This window comes from Aethalodelphis obliquidens, unplaced genomic scaffold (genome assembly GCF_003676395.1).
Source record: "Aethalodelphis obliquidens isolate GAN/ISIS:26980383/991018 unplaced genomic scaffold, ASM367639v1 scaffold5, whole genome shotgun sequence".
In the NCBI taxonomy this organism is placed as follows: Eukaryota; Metazoa; Chordata; class Mammalia; order Artiodactyla; family Delphinidae; genus Aethalodelphis; species Aethalodelphis obliquidens.
This window is the reverse complement of record NW_020837949.1, coordinates 75,700,613-75,717,678: the sequence shown is the minus strand read 5'-3', so window position 1 is coordinate 75,717,678 and position 17,066 is coordinate 75,700,613. Positions and strand designations below refer to the sequence as shown.

Below are 17,066 nucleotides of genomic sequence, written 5' to 3'. Positions count from 1 at the left end.
TCTGCAATATCTCAGGCTTAGAGGACTCCCACCTCAGCCTGCCTGGCACCACCACCTGTGCCCTTAAGCACCACCCCAAGCTGCTAACGGCTTTTCTTGGAGATTTAAAAGCACTGTGAGTGATTTGTCAGCTATTTTTAAAGTCAATATGTAAAAGGTTATCAACTGAGGAGTGGGCCATAATCCTACAGAACACAAATTGCTAAAACTGAATGAAGTAACCTGTCCAAATATCAATTAAAACTTGCAAGGCTATAATTTTTGCTGACAGAATTCATCATGAAAAGCAACATCTCCAGTAATTCTGTTCATTTAGCACAGCAAGGGCTAACATAGTGAATGTCTGTATCCTACAAAGTATTGGGACATGGGTCCTAGGGCTGAATAGGACTTTTTTTTTCCCACATAAATCTCTCTCTTATCCCACCTAACTTTATGCTAAAAAGTCTATATTGACACATGAATGACCATTTATGTGTTTTGAGTTAAAATTAATTGTTTAATTTATGCATGTATTTATTTTTATGATTTCTTCATTTAAGTCACTTCTAATTAACTAAGCAAATACAATTCTCCTATGTATTATATTTTGTTTCCTTAATATTGAGACTTAATATACATGAAAGCAATGTAATTGAATATATAAATTTGTGAGGAATAATTATCATCTTTCATTAATTATTAAATTACATTATATAAAATAAGCCAAAATATTAATCTGACAAACCAGGAAGCATGAATTAACTACAGTTTATAGCACACAAAGCAACTGTGTTTACTTAGGATTCAGGTATAAATTTTCCTGAGAAAATAAGGTTCATACAGTTCATGTCTAAAATATCAAGACGATAGATACTATGTATAACTGAGTCACTTTGCTGTATACCTGAAACTAACACAACATTGTAAATCAACTATATTTCAATACAAATCAAAAAATAAAACAAAATAAAATAGGTCAATTCAAAAAAATAAAATTTCAAGAGGCAGGTTGGATAGACTAAGTAACTTGCACATTTAATTACTAAACTTTCTCAACTCAATATATTTATGATGTTTATGTGTTTGAAAGCCATTTACATGACGTCATCTGACTCTGGTTTTAATACTGTGTTGTTATTACAGATGACTTCAGCACCTGACCTTGAAAGTGTCCCAAGATAAGGTTCTTCCTTTGAAGCTTTAGTTTAGTAAAGAAAACAGTGAGAAATTTAGAAACTCTGAGCCATGCCTATGAGCTCAGCAGCCTTAAAAAGTGTTGCTTATTGTGGTTGAGAATCTGCCTGCCAGTGCAGGGGACACAGGTTCGAGCCCTGGTCTGGGAAGATTCCCACATGCCGCGGAGCAACTGGGCCCGTGAGCCACAACTACTGAGCCTGCGCGTCTGGAGCCTGTGCTCCGCAACAAGAGAGGCCGCGATAGTGAGAGGCCCGCGCACCGCGATGAAGAGTGGCCCCCGCTCACCGCAACTAGAGAAAGCCCTTGCACAGACACGAAGACCCAACACAGCCAAAAATAAGTAAATAAAAAAAAAATAAGTGTTGCTTATTTATATGCTTAGAAAAACATGCAAGTTGAACTTTATTTCCAGAAAAGCATCCATTCATTTTCATGAATAGGTAAAGACGATGTACTGCCTACAAAATAAGGCAAATATTTGAACTGCTTTTCAGCTGGACCACTGCGTAAGTAACCAGATTTTTCTTTGTACATTTTACCACAACTACTTTTGATCAAAGCCCTAGCCTATGTGCAAGAAAAAAAACAAAGCTAAGCGGCTCACTGCACAGGTCTGGATTAGGGCTCACTGCACCTTGGTCAAAGCAAAGCAGTTAATGCGCTGCCCACCTCTCTCTGCAATGCGCCTTGACAGAAAGGAGAAACCAAGAAAGCCCCACGGGAGAGCTTCATTTGCTCTTATGTTTATGTTTTTCAACCTAGACTCGCAAAGCATTGGCAAGAATTTTCAATAAAGTTTCAACTGGCTGGCCTTCAGGTGTTTAGGGTCCACTGACCTTATCCAAAGCTGCCTGTACCTCAGCTTCGCTCTCAGTGTCCAGCGCTGAGGTGGCCTCATCCAGCAGCAGGATCTTGGGGTTGCGAACCAGAGCTCGAGCGATGGCGATTCTCTGCTTCTGTCCACCACTCAGCTGGGCCCCTCTCTCTCCAACCAGGGTGTCAAATTTCTACAAGAGAAAGCATGGTGGAGCTCTTGAAGTATTTCAACTAGAAAAAGCTATGGAGCCTAGAAATTCATGAAGACATCAGGGAGCTTCATTTTGACCATCGTAATGAGTCACAAATTATAATAAAATAAATAATATCGAATTCTGACAAACTACTAACATACTCTGTGTAAAATTTTGTATGTTTCATGTACCAAGCTATACGCTCCAACTGGATAATTCAAGGGACTTACCTAGCAAAGTTGGACAACCTTGTACCTCAAACATTATTAGCTTAACCTCTGAAGAAAGAACTCACATGAGTTGAAATTCTCATTTCGAGGGCAACTACATTAACAGAGGCTTTACCTGTGGTAGTTTCATGATAAACTCATAGGCGTTGGCTTCCTTGACAGCTTTCTTTATTTCATCCATTGTTACATTTCCACGGCCATAACGAATATTTTCAGCAATGGTGGCAGAAAATAGCACCGGCTCCTGACTCACCACTCCAATTATTTCCCTCAGATACCTTACGTTAAACATCCTAATATCCTGCCCATCGATGGTAATCTGAAAAAACAAAATCCTTCCATTGAATATTTTAAACCTTCTGATGTATAAAGCATCAAGACTCTAATTTGTTACCAAAAAAGCCTTAGCTAATATTTAACTTATTTCAGTGGTTAGAAATGAGAATTGGAAATAAAGCAATGTGGAAGACTAAAAATAAAAAGTGTATTCTCTCTTTTGATATTTATTATCTTACATATACAGTTTTTTTATGGATGGATTATTCTCCATAAGTGATTATATATTCGGTTATACATTTTTGGCATAACTATTATTTTTGCTTACCATTACTAAATCTGAATAAAAATGTCCCTTTACCTACCTAGTCTACATATCATTTTGATGGCATTATGATGTTTTACTGTATGTAACATACCATATTTTACTTCAGCATTTCCCACCTGCTGAATATCTGGCTTCCTTCAAGGAACACTGAAGGACAATCATTGTAAAGGCACAGAAATACCAGGCCGAAGCATATGATTTATTTTTCTTCTCCGATAACAATTGCTTAACTTATACAATGACTGGCATATGTTGGGCATTTATTATTTGCTGAATAAAGGTTGAATAAACAACCCTCTAAAAAGATTTTTAATAATTTACAATGTCAGCAGGAATATATAAATATATATCTGCTTCATTGTAATTTATTAGCTTTTATCATTTTAATGTCTTTTCTAATTAATAAGTGTGTGGTGGTAGCTTATATTTATTTTAATTCATATACAATTATAAGTGAGGTTGAATATTTCTTTAAACTTTTTACAAATCTACATTTATTCTCGAAAGATTTGCATGTTCATATCCTATGATAGATTCATATTAATTTCTAAAATAGTGATAATAGTTTTCCCACATATATCATAAATTATTTGTTCCAATTTATTGCTTTCTTTTATTATAATTTTACTGATTTTTATGGGGAGAGATTTAAGGAAAAACTGAATCAGTCAACTGTACCACTGGGCATTTTTTCTATTATTTCAGCAGTAATAAAATTGCCAAATCACAATGTGAACAGTGAATATCTCTGAGTTATAGAATTTCTGAAGACTTTTTCCCCTGCTGACGTGTATTTTCTTTAAAAAATGTATTACTCCAATAATAATTTAAAAAATAAGATGTTTTCAAATGCTTATCCTCAATGGTTAGTATTTACTACGTTCTTTTTAAAAAATGAATAAAACTGTTTACACTTGAACCAACCTAGAGTTTGCTTTAGGAAATGAGGATGGACCTATGTTCCTCCTTGGTGTATCAGATTTTTCAAAGAAGGTTTGTTAATTTTATTAAAGTAAATAAATAAATAATTTGTGTATCCTAGAAAACTTTGTATTCATTCCTGCAATCTCTGTTGTATCTCAATGCCTTTTTAGGTTTTTTTTGTTTTTCTTTGTAACTTGTAAACTTCTGTTTTCATTATTGTTGAATTATAATACATTTCATTGTCAGGTAAACTCAACGTCCAAAAGTTGGTGCAGTTGAGGAAATTTGAATATATACTATGGGCTCGTATTGTATTAACATTAAATTTACTGATTTTTTTTTTTTTTTTTTTTTTTTTTTTTTTTTTTTGCGGTATGTGGGCCTCTCACTGTTGTGGCCTTTCCCGTTGTGGAGGACAGGTTCCAGACGCACAGGCTCAGCGGCCATGGCTCACAGGGCTAGCCGCTCCGCGGCATGTGGGATCTTCCCAGACCGGGGCACGAACCCATGTTCCCTCGTGTCCCCTGCATCGACAGGCGGACTCTCAACCACTGCGCCACCAGGGAAGCCCAAATTTACTGATTTTGATGATTGTTTTGTGATTATGTAAGAGAATGTCTTCTTCTCAGAAAATATATTCTGCTTTGCAGTAACCTGAAACTAACACAAACTGTAAATCAACTATACTCCAATAAATATAAATAAGTTAGAATTTATAACAAAATTTTTAAAGGCCAAAAAAATATCCCCTAGGCCATTACTGTTCTCCATGTCCCCAGAAGCTTCTTAGAGACTAACCCACTTTCCCCTTCAGATATTCCAACAATTAAGAAAACTCAACTGCCTTTGATGAATTTAATTACTGTCCTAAGATTTCTTGTGATCCTGAACACAAGGTTATTAATAATTGCTATATGGAATATTTTTGACCAAACTCAGTAAGTCCTCCCAGTGGTTTGGATGACTATTTTCCAGTGACCTAGTGGGTTATGAAAAGCTTAGCTGGAACAGAGGAGAGTGTTGTCTAGCTTCTTTGGCTTTTATCATCTTGAATACTTTTGTTAAAACAGCCCAAGGTTTTGAATGCATTATCCAGATGCATTGCAATTCTATAGTCTTTTTACCAAAATTGGATTCACATGCAAATTTGTTAACAACCAAAACAAAACAAAACAATTTCAAAGGCCTAATTGGTATCCAGCTTCCCACTTTGGAGAACATGGCTCTTCCCACTTACCATGCCCTCTGTGGGGTCATAGAGCCTCTGTATCAGCTGGACCACCGTGCTTTTCCCACAGCCGCTGTTCCCAACCAGGGCCACCATCTGACCGCTCTCTACCTTCAAGTTGAGGGCCTTTAAGATCTATGAGGGAAAAGAGAGAAAAAGAACACACTTCACAACAAAAGCCTAAAAGGGGAGTAATCTGATTCAATTTTAAATTTGGAAAAAAAGTACCAAATAAGGGAATATAATCTCAAAAGGAAAAAAGCACATACATATCAAAATAATAGAGACTATGGATTCTTTAAGATGATTAAACAATCAGTCTGAATTAGGAATTCCTATAAATATTACTTACAATACCTTGACATCAGGTCGAGCTGGATAACAGAAATGAACATCTTTGAACTCCAAATTCCCTTTGATGTTCTCTGGTTTGTGTCCTCTCTCTGAAAAACTGTCAATTTTAGGATTCTAAATAAAACAAAATTCAATGACTATTCCATCATAGGACAAACAATTGCATTTTTAAGGAATATGCTTCAGCAAATTCCAAAAATAGGACCCAGAATGGCAACTCAAGTTGAAGACAGTGTGTGTTTAAGGAAATATTCCTTCTCAGAAAATAGGCTTTTCTTGAAAAGTACATAAAGGATATATTCATTTCATTTTATATGATATTTCCCTTTAAGTTTCTGGCATATCCTCATAAATTTTCTAAATGGTCAAACATGCACATTCCTACAGCTGCAATAACAAAAACATACTACCATGGATATATCCAGGTATTTCAGCATTTAGTGACAATTAGCTTATTCCTAAACAACAAATGTAATGGACTGGGTTGAGAAGACTGAACAATTGGTTAGAGCCAAGTTATTTAGGAACGATGTAAATTTTGTATATATGCAGAAGTTGAACAATTTTCTCATGACTTAGATTAATGAAGTAGGAATTGCTTGGATTAAACAATCACATTTCAGTTACCTAGTTTGCATTTTCTCTGTGTAAACGCAGTGACGTACTTATGTCAAAATGATCTTCTTTATTTCACTGCAGTCAGTACAACTTATGCAATATAGTTGATTCAAAATTATATCATATGCGCAGTGATCTTTTTTTTTTTTTTGACAGGGGGCAACCCACAGCAAAGCATACTATCAATTTTGGTCCCACCAGTAACTTTTCCATCCACTCATCCTGTATACAAATCATAATATTCTTAGTCTGGCTACAAAATGAAAGAGAAAAGGAGGAAAACTAGGAAGACAAACATCTTTGCTTTGAACTCTAATAATAACACACTAGTGCAGATGTACTTTCCCAAAATGAGATCAGTGCTATTTGATTATTTAAAGGTAAACTTTCAGAAATATTAGTAAGAGGCATTTGATTTCATTCATTACTAAAGAGAGGTTGTTCACTTGGCAAAACTTTCATACGACATTTAACCGAAAGCCAGATTTAATTAGCCAGACCTCAAATAATTTTTCGGCATTAAAATAATAAATGACTCACATTATCAATAATAGCAAAGATTGCATATGCTGCTCCTCTTGCATTGGCAAAAGCATCAATACAGGGAGCAGCCTGTCCAACGCTGAAGGCTCCGATCATGATTGAGAAAAAGACCTGAGCAAAAAGAACACAAGGAAAAGTTGTAAGTCCTATTCTGGAGTCCACCATCATCTCAAATATGAGTTGTTTGGAATATACACTACCCAAAGGATCGCAATTAGGTTTATCCCTTTAAAATTTTTTTGGCAAAAGAGCAAAATTTAGAAGGTTACTATAGCATTTTATTGCATGAACAGGTTTCTTCAATCTCCAAAATATTTTTTTTGAAAAAAAAATATATTTTTTGTCTAGCTAGCCAAACTATCTGTTGCTCTTCTCCTGGACTTAGACAAAGTCAGAAAGATTTTTCAAACCTACTTCCTTGATTCTGAAGCTATTGCCACCAGAGGAAAACATTTTCCATCAGTATTATTTTTCAGTCCTATATGATTTTCTCTAACTATTCATGGAATTACACAGAATGTTCAAGATAAAACAGATTTTGGCCGCATGAAATTTTCCTTAAAAAGTACTATGTTATGTATTAATACATATTTTGGTAAGACTTTTAATATAAAAAATAATAGTTCACACATTATAAAACACTAAATCACACCTGTGTGCAATGATTAATATACAATTATTCTGTACTACAGCACACAAACTTAACACATTTGCCTTTATATTTTTTTCACTAGGAAAATAAATTGATATAGAAAAGTCAACACTATAGCTTCAGGAATCCAGATTATCAACAAATGTTAACTGAAGAAAACATAAATGAAGAGAAATTACTCCTTTATCTCTGGGCATGCTGAAACATCTACTTATAGTTTGTCTTTTCTCAGAAGACGGTAACAGTAACACTTCACATACCCAGAACTCAAATATCTCTCAAATATCTATGGGCTACCTGCAATACAGAGAAAGACCAGTAAGAGAGCAAAGCCGTCTCTACCAAAAGCAATGCAATGAAGTCAATGCACTAGAGTTCTCAGTCTTTATGCAGAGGGCATCGCTGGGCTCCCTGCATCACGGGCGTCACTCTGTAGCCCTACTCGGGAGAAGTCACTGTCTACGTACTACAAATGGGGAGACCAGGCCAGAGAGGGCACACTCATCACAAAGGGTGAATGGCAGAGTCAGGATTCAATCTCCTTTCTTCATAAAATTTAGCAAATGAGGAAGTAAAGAGAGGTGGAGAACTTCCGAGCTGACAACCAGAGAGGAGACCAAAAGGAGAAAAAACAGACTCAGCAATGACGGAAGCTCATCTAGCCAATCAGCCCTCAAAAGGTCAATGCAGTCTGAAGGTACTACCCTAGAGAACATTTTGAAATGATAAAGTTTTATAATGTCCCTAAGCCATCATCAAGGGGTCCTCTGTTTAGAAAGATAGGGAAGTGCAGGTTTTAAAACATGGCTAGTTGAATGGTTACGTGTTGCCCTGACCGTCACTGACATGGAAAGAAGGTCACAATACGTTGCTAGTTTATAAAACGTTTACAAAAAGGTATGCATAATACAATCCCAGTTTTGAAAGGAAACAAAATCCACATACAGAAAATAATCCGGAAGATATACACCAAAAGTTATCATTAAGTATATATGGATTATTAGATCACAAGTAATTCTAAGTAATTTCTAATTTTTCAAATTCTTCTAATTCTTTGTATAACTAGTATATATTTTTATAATCAAAAAACGAAGATATTTTCATTTTGTAAATGAAAAAGAAACTAAAATAACTTTTCATCTTGTATTTGGATAGCTGATGTTTTATATCACGTAAATTTAACATTCTCTCATAGTATGACCTACGTATAATAATGTTTACTTTCTTATATAATGAAACTCAAAGGCAGAATGAGGGTGGCGCCACTACATATTTGTTCATTCATAAATTCATTCCATTTTTCAAAATTTATATGCTCCATGTGTTTCTCAATTGGTCTATCTACATGTTATGCCCTGTGTATTCTACAAGGTCAGCTCTACCCACAGGACAGAGCAAAGGTTTACAGAATGAAAAAAGCCTAGAACCATGGCTCATCCTTCAAAAAGGAGAATGAAAGAAAAGAAAAGGTAGGTGGATAAACAACATTTTCAGATTCTTCATAAATATTAGGAAAACAACTTACTGTCATTGCATTTCCAACAGTGTACTCTTTTGCTATAACTAGAGTGGACGCATACCAGAAGGCCAGCGCATATGATGCATATATTAACAGGAAGGCAATGCCCATGGAAATGTTCGCCGAAATAGCTTTTTTAATTCCAATCTTTTTGGCATTTTCTAGATGTTTCTGATACCTACCAGAAAATGAGGGGAAAACATGATAATAAGAAAACAATCCATAATCTGAGCCATGTTCACCTCCTTGATAGTTGGAGGTTTAAGGCACAAAGCCATAAAAGAAAGCCCCGGTGAGACCCGGCTTCCTGGGAACTCAACCAATTCAGGATTGGCCAGGACTAGAACCCATCTGAGCCTTTACTTTACTGGCCTGGACCCTCCCTTGGTCCCTACCAGTCCTACCAGTGTTCCCATAGCTGTTCCAGGATTGAACTCCCATCCCTGGGAGAACATCACCATCCCTTCATGGCCAGCATCACAAGTCAAGGTAAAGGTGGAAGAAGAGAAACCAAGCGAAGCCAACCAGGAATGACGCCAAAATGTAAATACTATTTGGGACTCTTAAAACGGATTCTTAACACAGGCAAATTTGTCTTCTCCAGAGAAGAACCTCCTTCCACGGCCCCACTGGGTGAGGGACAGGAATTTTACACGTTTGTGTACTTATACTTGGGCTTTTGCTTTGGTTTGGTTTTTGTTTTGTTTTGGTTTTGATCAGGCTGACCTTCAACTGTCAAGCCTGGGTACAAGGTTATAAACTGGTCACTGCTTATGGGATACAGGCTCTTACTCAACTTTTCTAGATTTTAGTTTCATCACTTGTAAAACAGAGTTACTCTTTTTTTAATAGAAGTATAGTTGATTTATAATGTTGTGTCAGTTTCAGGTGTACAGCAAAGTGATTCAGTTATACATACATATATATATTCTTTTTCAGATTCTTTTACCTTATGGATTATTACAAGATATTGAGTATAGTTCCCTGTGTTATACAGTAGGTCCTTGTTGGTTATCTATTTTATATATAGTAGTAGGTATATGTTATTCCTAAACTCCTAATTTATCCCTCCCTTCCCTTTCGCCTTTGTTAACCATAAGCTTGTTTTCTATATCTGTGAGTCTCTTTCTCTTTTGTAAATAAGTTCATGTGTATCATTTTTTTAAAATCCACATATAATCGCTATCATATGATGTTTGTCTTTCACTGTCTGGCTTACTTCACTTAGGATGATAAGCTCTAGGTCGTTCCATGTTGCTGCAAATGGTATTATAAAATGGAGTTACTAATGCCTACCTTGCAAGACAATTATGAGGTTGACAGATAATGATAGAACGTTGTTAGTACAGTGCTGGCGTATAGCTGGAAAAACCTGATAATTCCTATTCCTATTATTATTACTATTGTTTTAGAATTTAATGTCTTCCTAAATATCGCTCATTCTATTATTGTCATATTTTTGAATATTAATTAAAATTCATATTACTGCCTTCTAGGATTTGACATAAAGGTATAAATGTCTAGAACGGTTCTGTCAAATAACAATATTTTTTCCATCAATTTCAGTTAAGCCTTCCATGCTAGATGCAAAGAGTCTATAAATTTTGATTTTGGCTCCCTAAAATCAGAAAAAAAAAAAATCCACTGATATACAGTGAGACTTTAGAGAAAATACCACATACATTAGAGCGTTTCTATTTCTAACAAAAGACAAGCAACATCATATCTTTTTCAGTTTAACCAAATAAGATGTTGAGAATTTGTTCATTTTTTTAAAATGTACGTTGCCACCAAAAATTATGTCTTTCAATTACTTAAAGCACCCTACTCTGCAGTGCTGTTTCCTCAGTGTTGGATGATGCATACATTTAGCTGAGCTGCGTCCCTGGGGAGACAGCCAGCTCGCCATGCCCAGCACTGTGCTTAGTCCCAGGTGGCCCAGTTGCAAGGTGTGGGCACGTCAGCCCCAACGTGACACGGGCTCCAGGGACAGTGGTGGACATGCTGTAATTACCTTCGCTGAGGCGGCTCGCTTACTGCTGCTAATGGAGAGGCACTGATTACACTCATCCTGAGGTGTGTGGGCTACTGTGTACAGAAAGCAGCAGTGAGAGAGAAAAAGGAAGAGTTAGAGAACCAGGTATAGGCTGGCTTTGAAGAGGGCTTAAGGAACAGAAAAATAGAAAATGAAAAAGAGGGGAGTAGGGAACCTTTGCTTTTAAGGCTGGAGAATTGCCAGAGAATTTCTCTTTCAAAGAGTTGTGGGTGGGGCTTCCCTGGTGGCGCAGTGGTTGACAGTCTGCCTGCCGATGCAGGGGACACGGGTTCGTGCCCCGGTCCGGGACGATCCCACCCACATGCCACGGAGCGGCTGGGCCCGTGAGCCATGGACGCTGAGCCTGCGCGTCCGGAGCCTGTGCTCCGCAACGGGAGAGGCCGCAACAGTGAGAGGCCCGCGTACCGCTAAAAAAAAAGAGTTGTGGGTATCAGGAGTCCCATAGGATGGCAAAAGAAAATACTTCACATGGAGTCATACTTCAGCGATATTAGGGAATGTTATTATTTAAAGAAAACTGGTTGGGGCATTTAAGTAGAGCTGAGTAGCCTTTATTAGGGGGCTTTGTTCTGGCCTATAGGTTTTCGCCTATCAAGTTCCTTTAGAGCAGGGGTACTCCACCTGGGATCCCCGGTTAAGGAACTTGAATGGGAAAAAATTTACATATTTAATTTCACTAACCTATAACCGGAATTTAGCATTTCCTTCAATTCTCAAGGCAGGCAACAAACTGCTGTATGGTTAGCAGTAACTGTGCCTGTGTTGCCAAAAGAAATCCTAGATCATTTTCATACCACTCTTCTAATTATTACAGATATCTTAAAGTATCTTTTACCTGCAACCCGCTTTGAATTACAGTAAATATTTGACCCGTATTTAGTTCTTAGTATTTAATAGGTTAAGAATAGAGATATGTAATTACCACATGACACTTTTAAAATGTTTTGATAACTGTACTTCACTATAATTGGTTTCCTTTGTAATCCTACATATTTTGTGTTATGCATTTAAAATCATTATTTTAAGAAGGGAGTCCATAGGTTTCATCAGACTGCCAAAGAAGTCCATGGAACATAAAAAGGTCAGAACCCTGCTGTAAAGTCTGACGTTAAACTCTAGCCATCAGTAAAGGGTGCCTATATTTTGTGGGCGAGGGGTTAATATTAGGTAAAGGAAAGCAGTAGACACATATCACAAAAGAATAAGTGACAAAATGTAAAAGTGGGTTCTTTGAACTAGTGGACAAAAAACCTGACCTTTTCAGCTCTCTGTTCTGGCCCCCAAAAGCTATCACAGTCTTGATGGCCCCTAGAGCCTCTTCTGCCACAGCGCCTGCTTTTGCATATGCAGCTAGTTCTTTGTCACTAAATGCTGAGAGAATCTGGAAAAGAGAGAAACATTCATGCCTTTTGTATGGGGAAAAATGTTAAAAGACAGTCTGATCAACTCTTTCACTTACTTTTTCTTCCCAAACCCTGTCCTTTATCAAACATTGTAGATATGAAGCAAACCACACTCACTGTACCCGATCCAACGGCTGCTTCCACTCCCTACAAGGGGCGGATTTGATCCGCCCTGGTGACATGCTCCCCAAGAGGAGTCCTAAGCAGCTTTCGGCAGGAAAGCGCCCTTTGCAGGAAAGAGCTCTCTGCAGGAGGCCCCTTGGTCTTGTCGCTAACCTTAAACCAGGCGCCCCCGTGCTCTACTCACCTCTGGCCCTAGCACACCTTTCAGATCTTTTGATCACGCAATACTTTGTGTAACTTGTTGGTTCTTTCCAGAGATCAAAGATGTAGAAATGCAGAATAAGTAATTAACAGATGACCAGATCTTTTCCCTAGCTTCCCCTTCAATAATCTCGTGAACAAAACTGTGTGAACAAGATAGCATCTAAAGAAAGATCACAAGAGGTCAACAAGCCCGCACACGAGCCTGCACGCAATGGAGGAGGGTGATGACTCTGACCCCCTATCTCAACAATTAACTGAGGTTACTTCCCCTTTTCCATTGAAAAGCTTTCATGACTGAACAGAATCTTCAGAGACGGTTTTTTGGGGACACCAAGGCCACCATCTCCCCAGACTGCCAGCATTCCGATTAAAAGTAACTTTCCTTTCTACCAACTTTTGCAAGTATTGATTGTTTTTAAGCAGCGAGCAGCCGGACTTGATTCGGTAACAGAGTCAGCAAAAGGAAATCCACACATAGTTCTCTAGATAGTGTTTTTTGGGAGTAGTGTGGAGTTCTGTATCTACTACCGTTTGTTCTCTGTTAATTGCAAAATAAACTAAAATAAAACCTTACTACTTGGAAAGGATTCACCATCCTTTTTTTTTTATTGTGTCACGATTTTTAATCACTTTGAAAACCATACTTCCAGGCCTACTCACGGGTATTCTACTGAATAAGATGGCTAAACAAGATGTTGCAGGAGAACAGTAAAGGAAGAATCGAAACAAAAGAGATGCCAGAGTCTACTAAGTAAATCATCAACCCCAGAATGAGCAAAAATTGCCAGTAAAGTTTCTCAACTCTGGAGTGTTGGTTGAAATAGAACAGGTTTTGTGGATTTTACTGCAAGGCAAAATTGTCAGAGTGCCATTTAACTGTCACAGGTAACAATTCAAAGTAAATAGGACAAATCTAAACTTATTTAAATGTTTTATATTCATGCAATAGTTTGAAGGAACGTCATATTTTTAAATTATGTTTCCTGAAATAAGGACATGACCATTTATGTAATTTACATTAGTACGCCAGAAGATTTACCTAAAGTAGTAACAGTTCCAGAAACAAAATGTAACTGAGGTAATAACTGTGACATTTTGCATCACATTAAAAACAATCTTCCTTATTAGAGCACCAGATTAACAACGTGGTCCTGGATGTGGTTTCAAATGACATTTAACATGGATCTGCACGAGTACCAGAATCCTGCATATTGAAAATAACTCTGTCTGCGTGGGTTAACACACACGGAAATGCCCACGTTTCACATACCTTTGCCCAAACAGCTGTAGAGAGTCCCAGGATAGGGCTGATGGCCATTATCACAAGAGTGAGCTTCCATCCTCTGAGAAACCCCACTATGAATCCTGCAAAAAACGTGGCTATTGCTTGAAAGAACATTCCAACCTTGTCACCAATTCCTTCACTGATTTTGGAGATGTCACTAAAAAAGATCACACCTAAGTGGTTACAGGCAGGAGGTCTTCAGTCAGAAAGGTGAAGCAGACATCTAACAAACACAGAGACAGGCAACACTGGTTCAGACTCCTGCAAGCCTCTTTCACAGTCTTAGCCTCTTGAATGACATTTTTCCCCACCTAAATACTGTACAAAGGAAGAAATTCAGGATTAGTTCACGCTTCTAAGAAGTTAATAGCATTAAAAGTTGATGCTATTCAATTAGTTAATCCTGTTAGAGAAACATTAGCATTTTGAACCTATGAGTCAATTTGTTTAAAGGCAGGAGCTAGGGGGCTTCCCTGGTGGCGCAGTGGTTGGGGGTCCGCCTGCCGATGCGGGGGACGCGGGTTCGTGCCCCGGTCTGGGGGGATCTCGCATGCCGCGGAGCGGTTGGGCCCGTGGGCGATGCCCGCTGGGCCTGCGTGTCCGGAGCCTGTGCTCCGCGGCGGGAGGGGCCACGGCGGTGGGAGACCCGCGTGCCGCAAAAAAAAAAAAAAAAAAAAAAGTAAAAGCAGGAGCTAGGAAGGGCACTGCAACAGGAATAGGGAAGGGCTCCTTGCTTCTACCCTTGATGATATTTTCAACGCACTCTATTCTCAATACAGCAGCCAGTGTGATCCTTTGAAAATGGAAATCTGAACATGCTACTCCTCAGATCAAAAATGCCCAGTGGCAAAGCTGAGGCCAGCCAGGCCCTACATGCTCTGATCCTCCCTTCTCTTGGACCTCATATGCTCACTACCCTCTTGCCAGGACCTCCAGTCAGGAAAAGCTTATCATCTATGTCCCCCTGCTGGAACGTAAGCAACAAGAGGAAGGAGATCTTTGTCTCATTCACTGGTATATCACAAACATCTAGAACACTGTTTGGCACATAATAGACCCTCAAGAGCTTCCCTGGTGGCGCAGTGGTTGAGAGTCCGCCTGCTGATGCAGGGGACACGGGTTCGTGCCCCGGTCCGGGAAGATCCCACATGCCGCAGAGCGGCTGGGCCCGTGGGCCATGGCCGCTGAGCCTGCGCATCCGGAGCCTGTGCTCCGCAATGGGAGAGGCCACAACAGTAAGAGGCGCGCGTACCGCAAAAAAAAGAAAAAAAAAAAAAATAGGCCCTCAAATATTTGTTGAATAAGTGAAGAGTCAATAAGTACTAAGATAAGTCTCTTTGTGAATTCATTCAATCATTGATTCACTCATTCATCCATCTTGAGGGTCATCTTAATATCTGTCAGGCCTGTGATAAATATCTGTTTGTCTCCATGAGAGATAAACAAGTAAAGGATGTAAGCTCATTCCTCAAATACGCCTACTACATAACTAAGGCAAAAAAATCTAACAGATAAGGAAAATACATGGGCATAGGCTGTAATTTCTAAAGATGGCTATCCAATGATCTATTCCCAATACACACCAAATGCTTAATCTAGGAAAAAAAATTTTTTTCATTTAAAATCTTCCTTGGACATATTTTCACATACTTAGCAGTTAATTTCTTTATGAAAGTGTGGTGTTAACAGTATACTTACTCTGTTAGCCGAGTATTGAGTTCAGTGGTGTCATTGATGTCAAACCAGCCTATTTCCTGTCGTAGAATAGCATGAAAAAACTCTTGCCTAATTTTCTTAATCTGTCGGCCAGCTGCCAAAGTCCAAAATGAAACTTGTATATAGGCAGCAACAAGAACTCCAGCACCTAATCCTGAATAATAATATGCATATCTGGAAAATAATTCAAAAGTTTCTTTTAAATATAGTCTTTATCTCTTTGGGGAGAAATATTCAGAAATGGGAATTAGTCAATTTACAGACAGATCACAAAGACCGTGTAGGACATTGTAACAAACACACATTAATTTTTTTCTCTTTTCTTAAATTATAAGAGGATAATGGCAAATCTATCCACTTGAATGATCAGCCAAAGGTAAAATAAAGTTTTGTGGTTAACTGCAAAAATATAATGGTGCTCATGAACCATTTTTAAACTGATATTGACAGTTTGTAAACACAATTTGCCTCTTTCATAATTCATATTCTAGACTTGCATATCTTACTGTACTTAAAAAGTGCACCACATTGCAAATACAGGACTAAACAGACCGAGCATGCAAAATGGTTCTTAGTATAAGTTTTCCCGTATTGTTTACACAAAGAACAAAAAACCCTCTTCCTAATTGGCAGAAGTTGAAAGGTGTTTTAAAAATAGAACGCTAGGGGCTTCCCCGGTGGTGCAGTGGTTGAGAATCTGCCTGCTAATGCAGGGGACACGGGTTCGAGCCCTGGTCTGGGAGGACCCCACATGCCGCGGAGCGACTGGGCCCGTGAGCCACAACTACTGAGCCTGTGCGTGTCTGGAGCCTGTGCCCCGCAACAAGAGAGGCCGCAATAGTGAGAGGCCCGCGCACCGCGATGAAGAGTGGCCCCCACTTGCCACAACTAGAGAAAGCCCTCACACAGAAACGAAGACCCAACACAGCCAAAATTAATTAATTAATTAATAAACTCCTACCCCCAACATCTTAAAAAATAAAAAAATAAAAAAAATAAAAATAGAACGCTAAAATGTCATGAATTCAAACCAATTTGGAGTGAAGTCTTCACTAAATTAGAGGAAAGTTAGTATCTTTATTTTTTTTTAATTTAATTAATTTATTTTTAGTTTTTTGGGCATGCCCCGCAGCATGTGGCATCTTAGTTCCTCTACCAGGGAAGGAAATTGTGCCCCCTGCGTTGGAAGCGCGGAGTCTTAACCACAGGACCATGAGGGAAGTCCCAAAAGTTACTATCTTTAAAAGTAATAAATTCAATTTCAATACTCTCAAATATATTTTCTACATCATTTTACAAACTGTTTCCAGATAGAAGCCTTTCAGGCCTGCTATGGCAAACAGACAGTACTCATTTACGTCAGCAGCATTAGTTGATAAGTAAACATACAAACGATATGTGACAGGCTCTTGGGATTT

General features: G+C 38.3%; 1 protein-coding gene across 10 annotated transcripts in view; it reads right to left on the bottom strand.

Moving 5' to 3' along the window:
- The window catches only part of ABCB4 (ATP binding cassette subfamily B member 4), a 73,885-nt gene that overhangs the window by 42,215 nt on the left and 14,604 nt on the right, over nucleotides 1-17,066 (bottom strand). For 8 of the 10 annotated variants that reach the window (XM_027102696.1, XM_027102700.1, XM_027102701.1 and 5 more), the window contains 9 exons: nucleotides 15,631-15,822; nucleotides 13,918-14,089; nucleotides 12,174-12,298; nucleotides 8,868-9,039; nucleotides 6,688-6,801; nucleotides 5,533-5,643; nucleotides 5,185-5,310; nucleotides 2,535-2,738; nucleotides 2,016-2,186 (listed from right to left, as the gene is read on the bottom strand). In XM_027102696.1, the coding sequence (XP_026958497.1) occupies nucleotides 2,016-2,186; nucleotides 2,535-2,738; nucleotides 5,185-5,310; nucleotides 5,533-5,643; nucleotides 6,688-6,801; nucleotides 8,868-9,039; nucleotides 12,174-12,298; nucleotides 13,918-14,089; nucleotides 15,631-15,822 (1,387 nt within the window). Of the gene's footprint in view, nucleotides 1-2,015; nucleotides 2,187-2,534; nucleotides 2,739-5,184; nucleotides 5,311-5,532; nucleotides 5,644-6,687; nucleotides 6,802-8,867; nucleotides 9,040-12,173; nucleotides 12,299-13,917; nucleotides 14,090-15,630; nucleotides 15,823-17,066 lie in introns of those variants that run through there. The other 2 variants (XM_027102697.1, XM_027102705.1) reach the window with 2 other exon arrangements.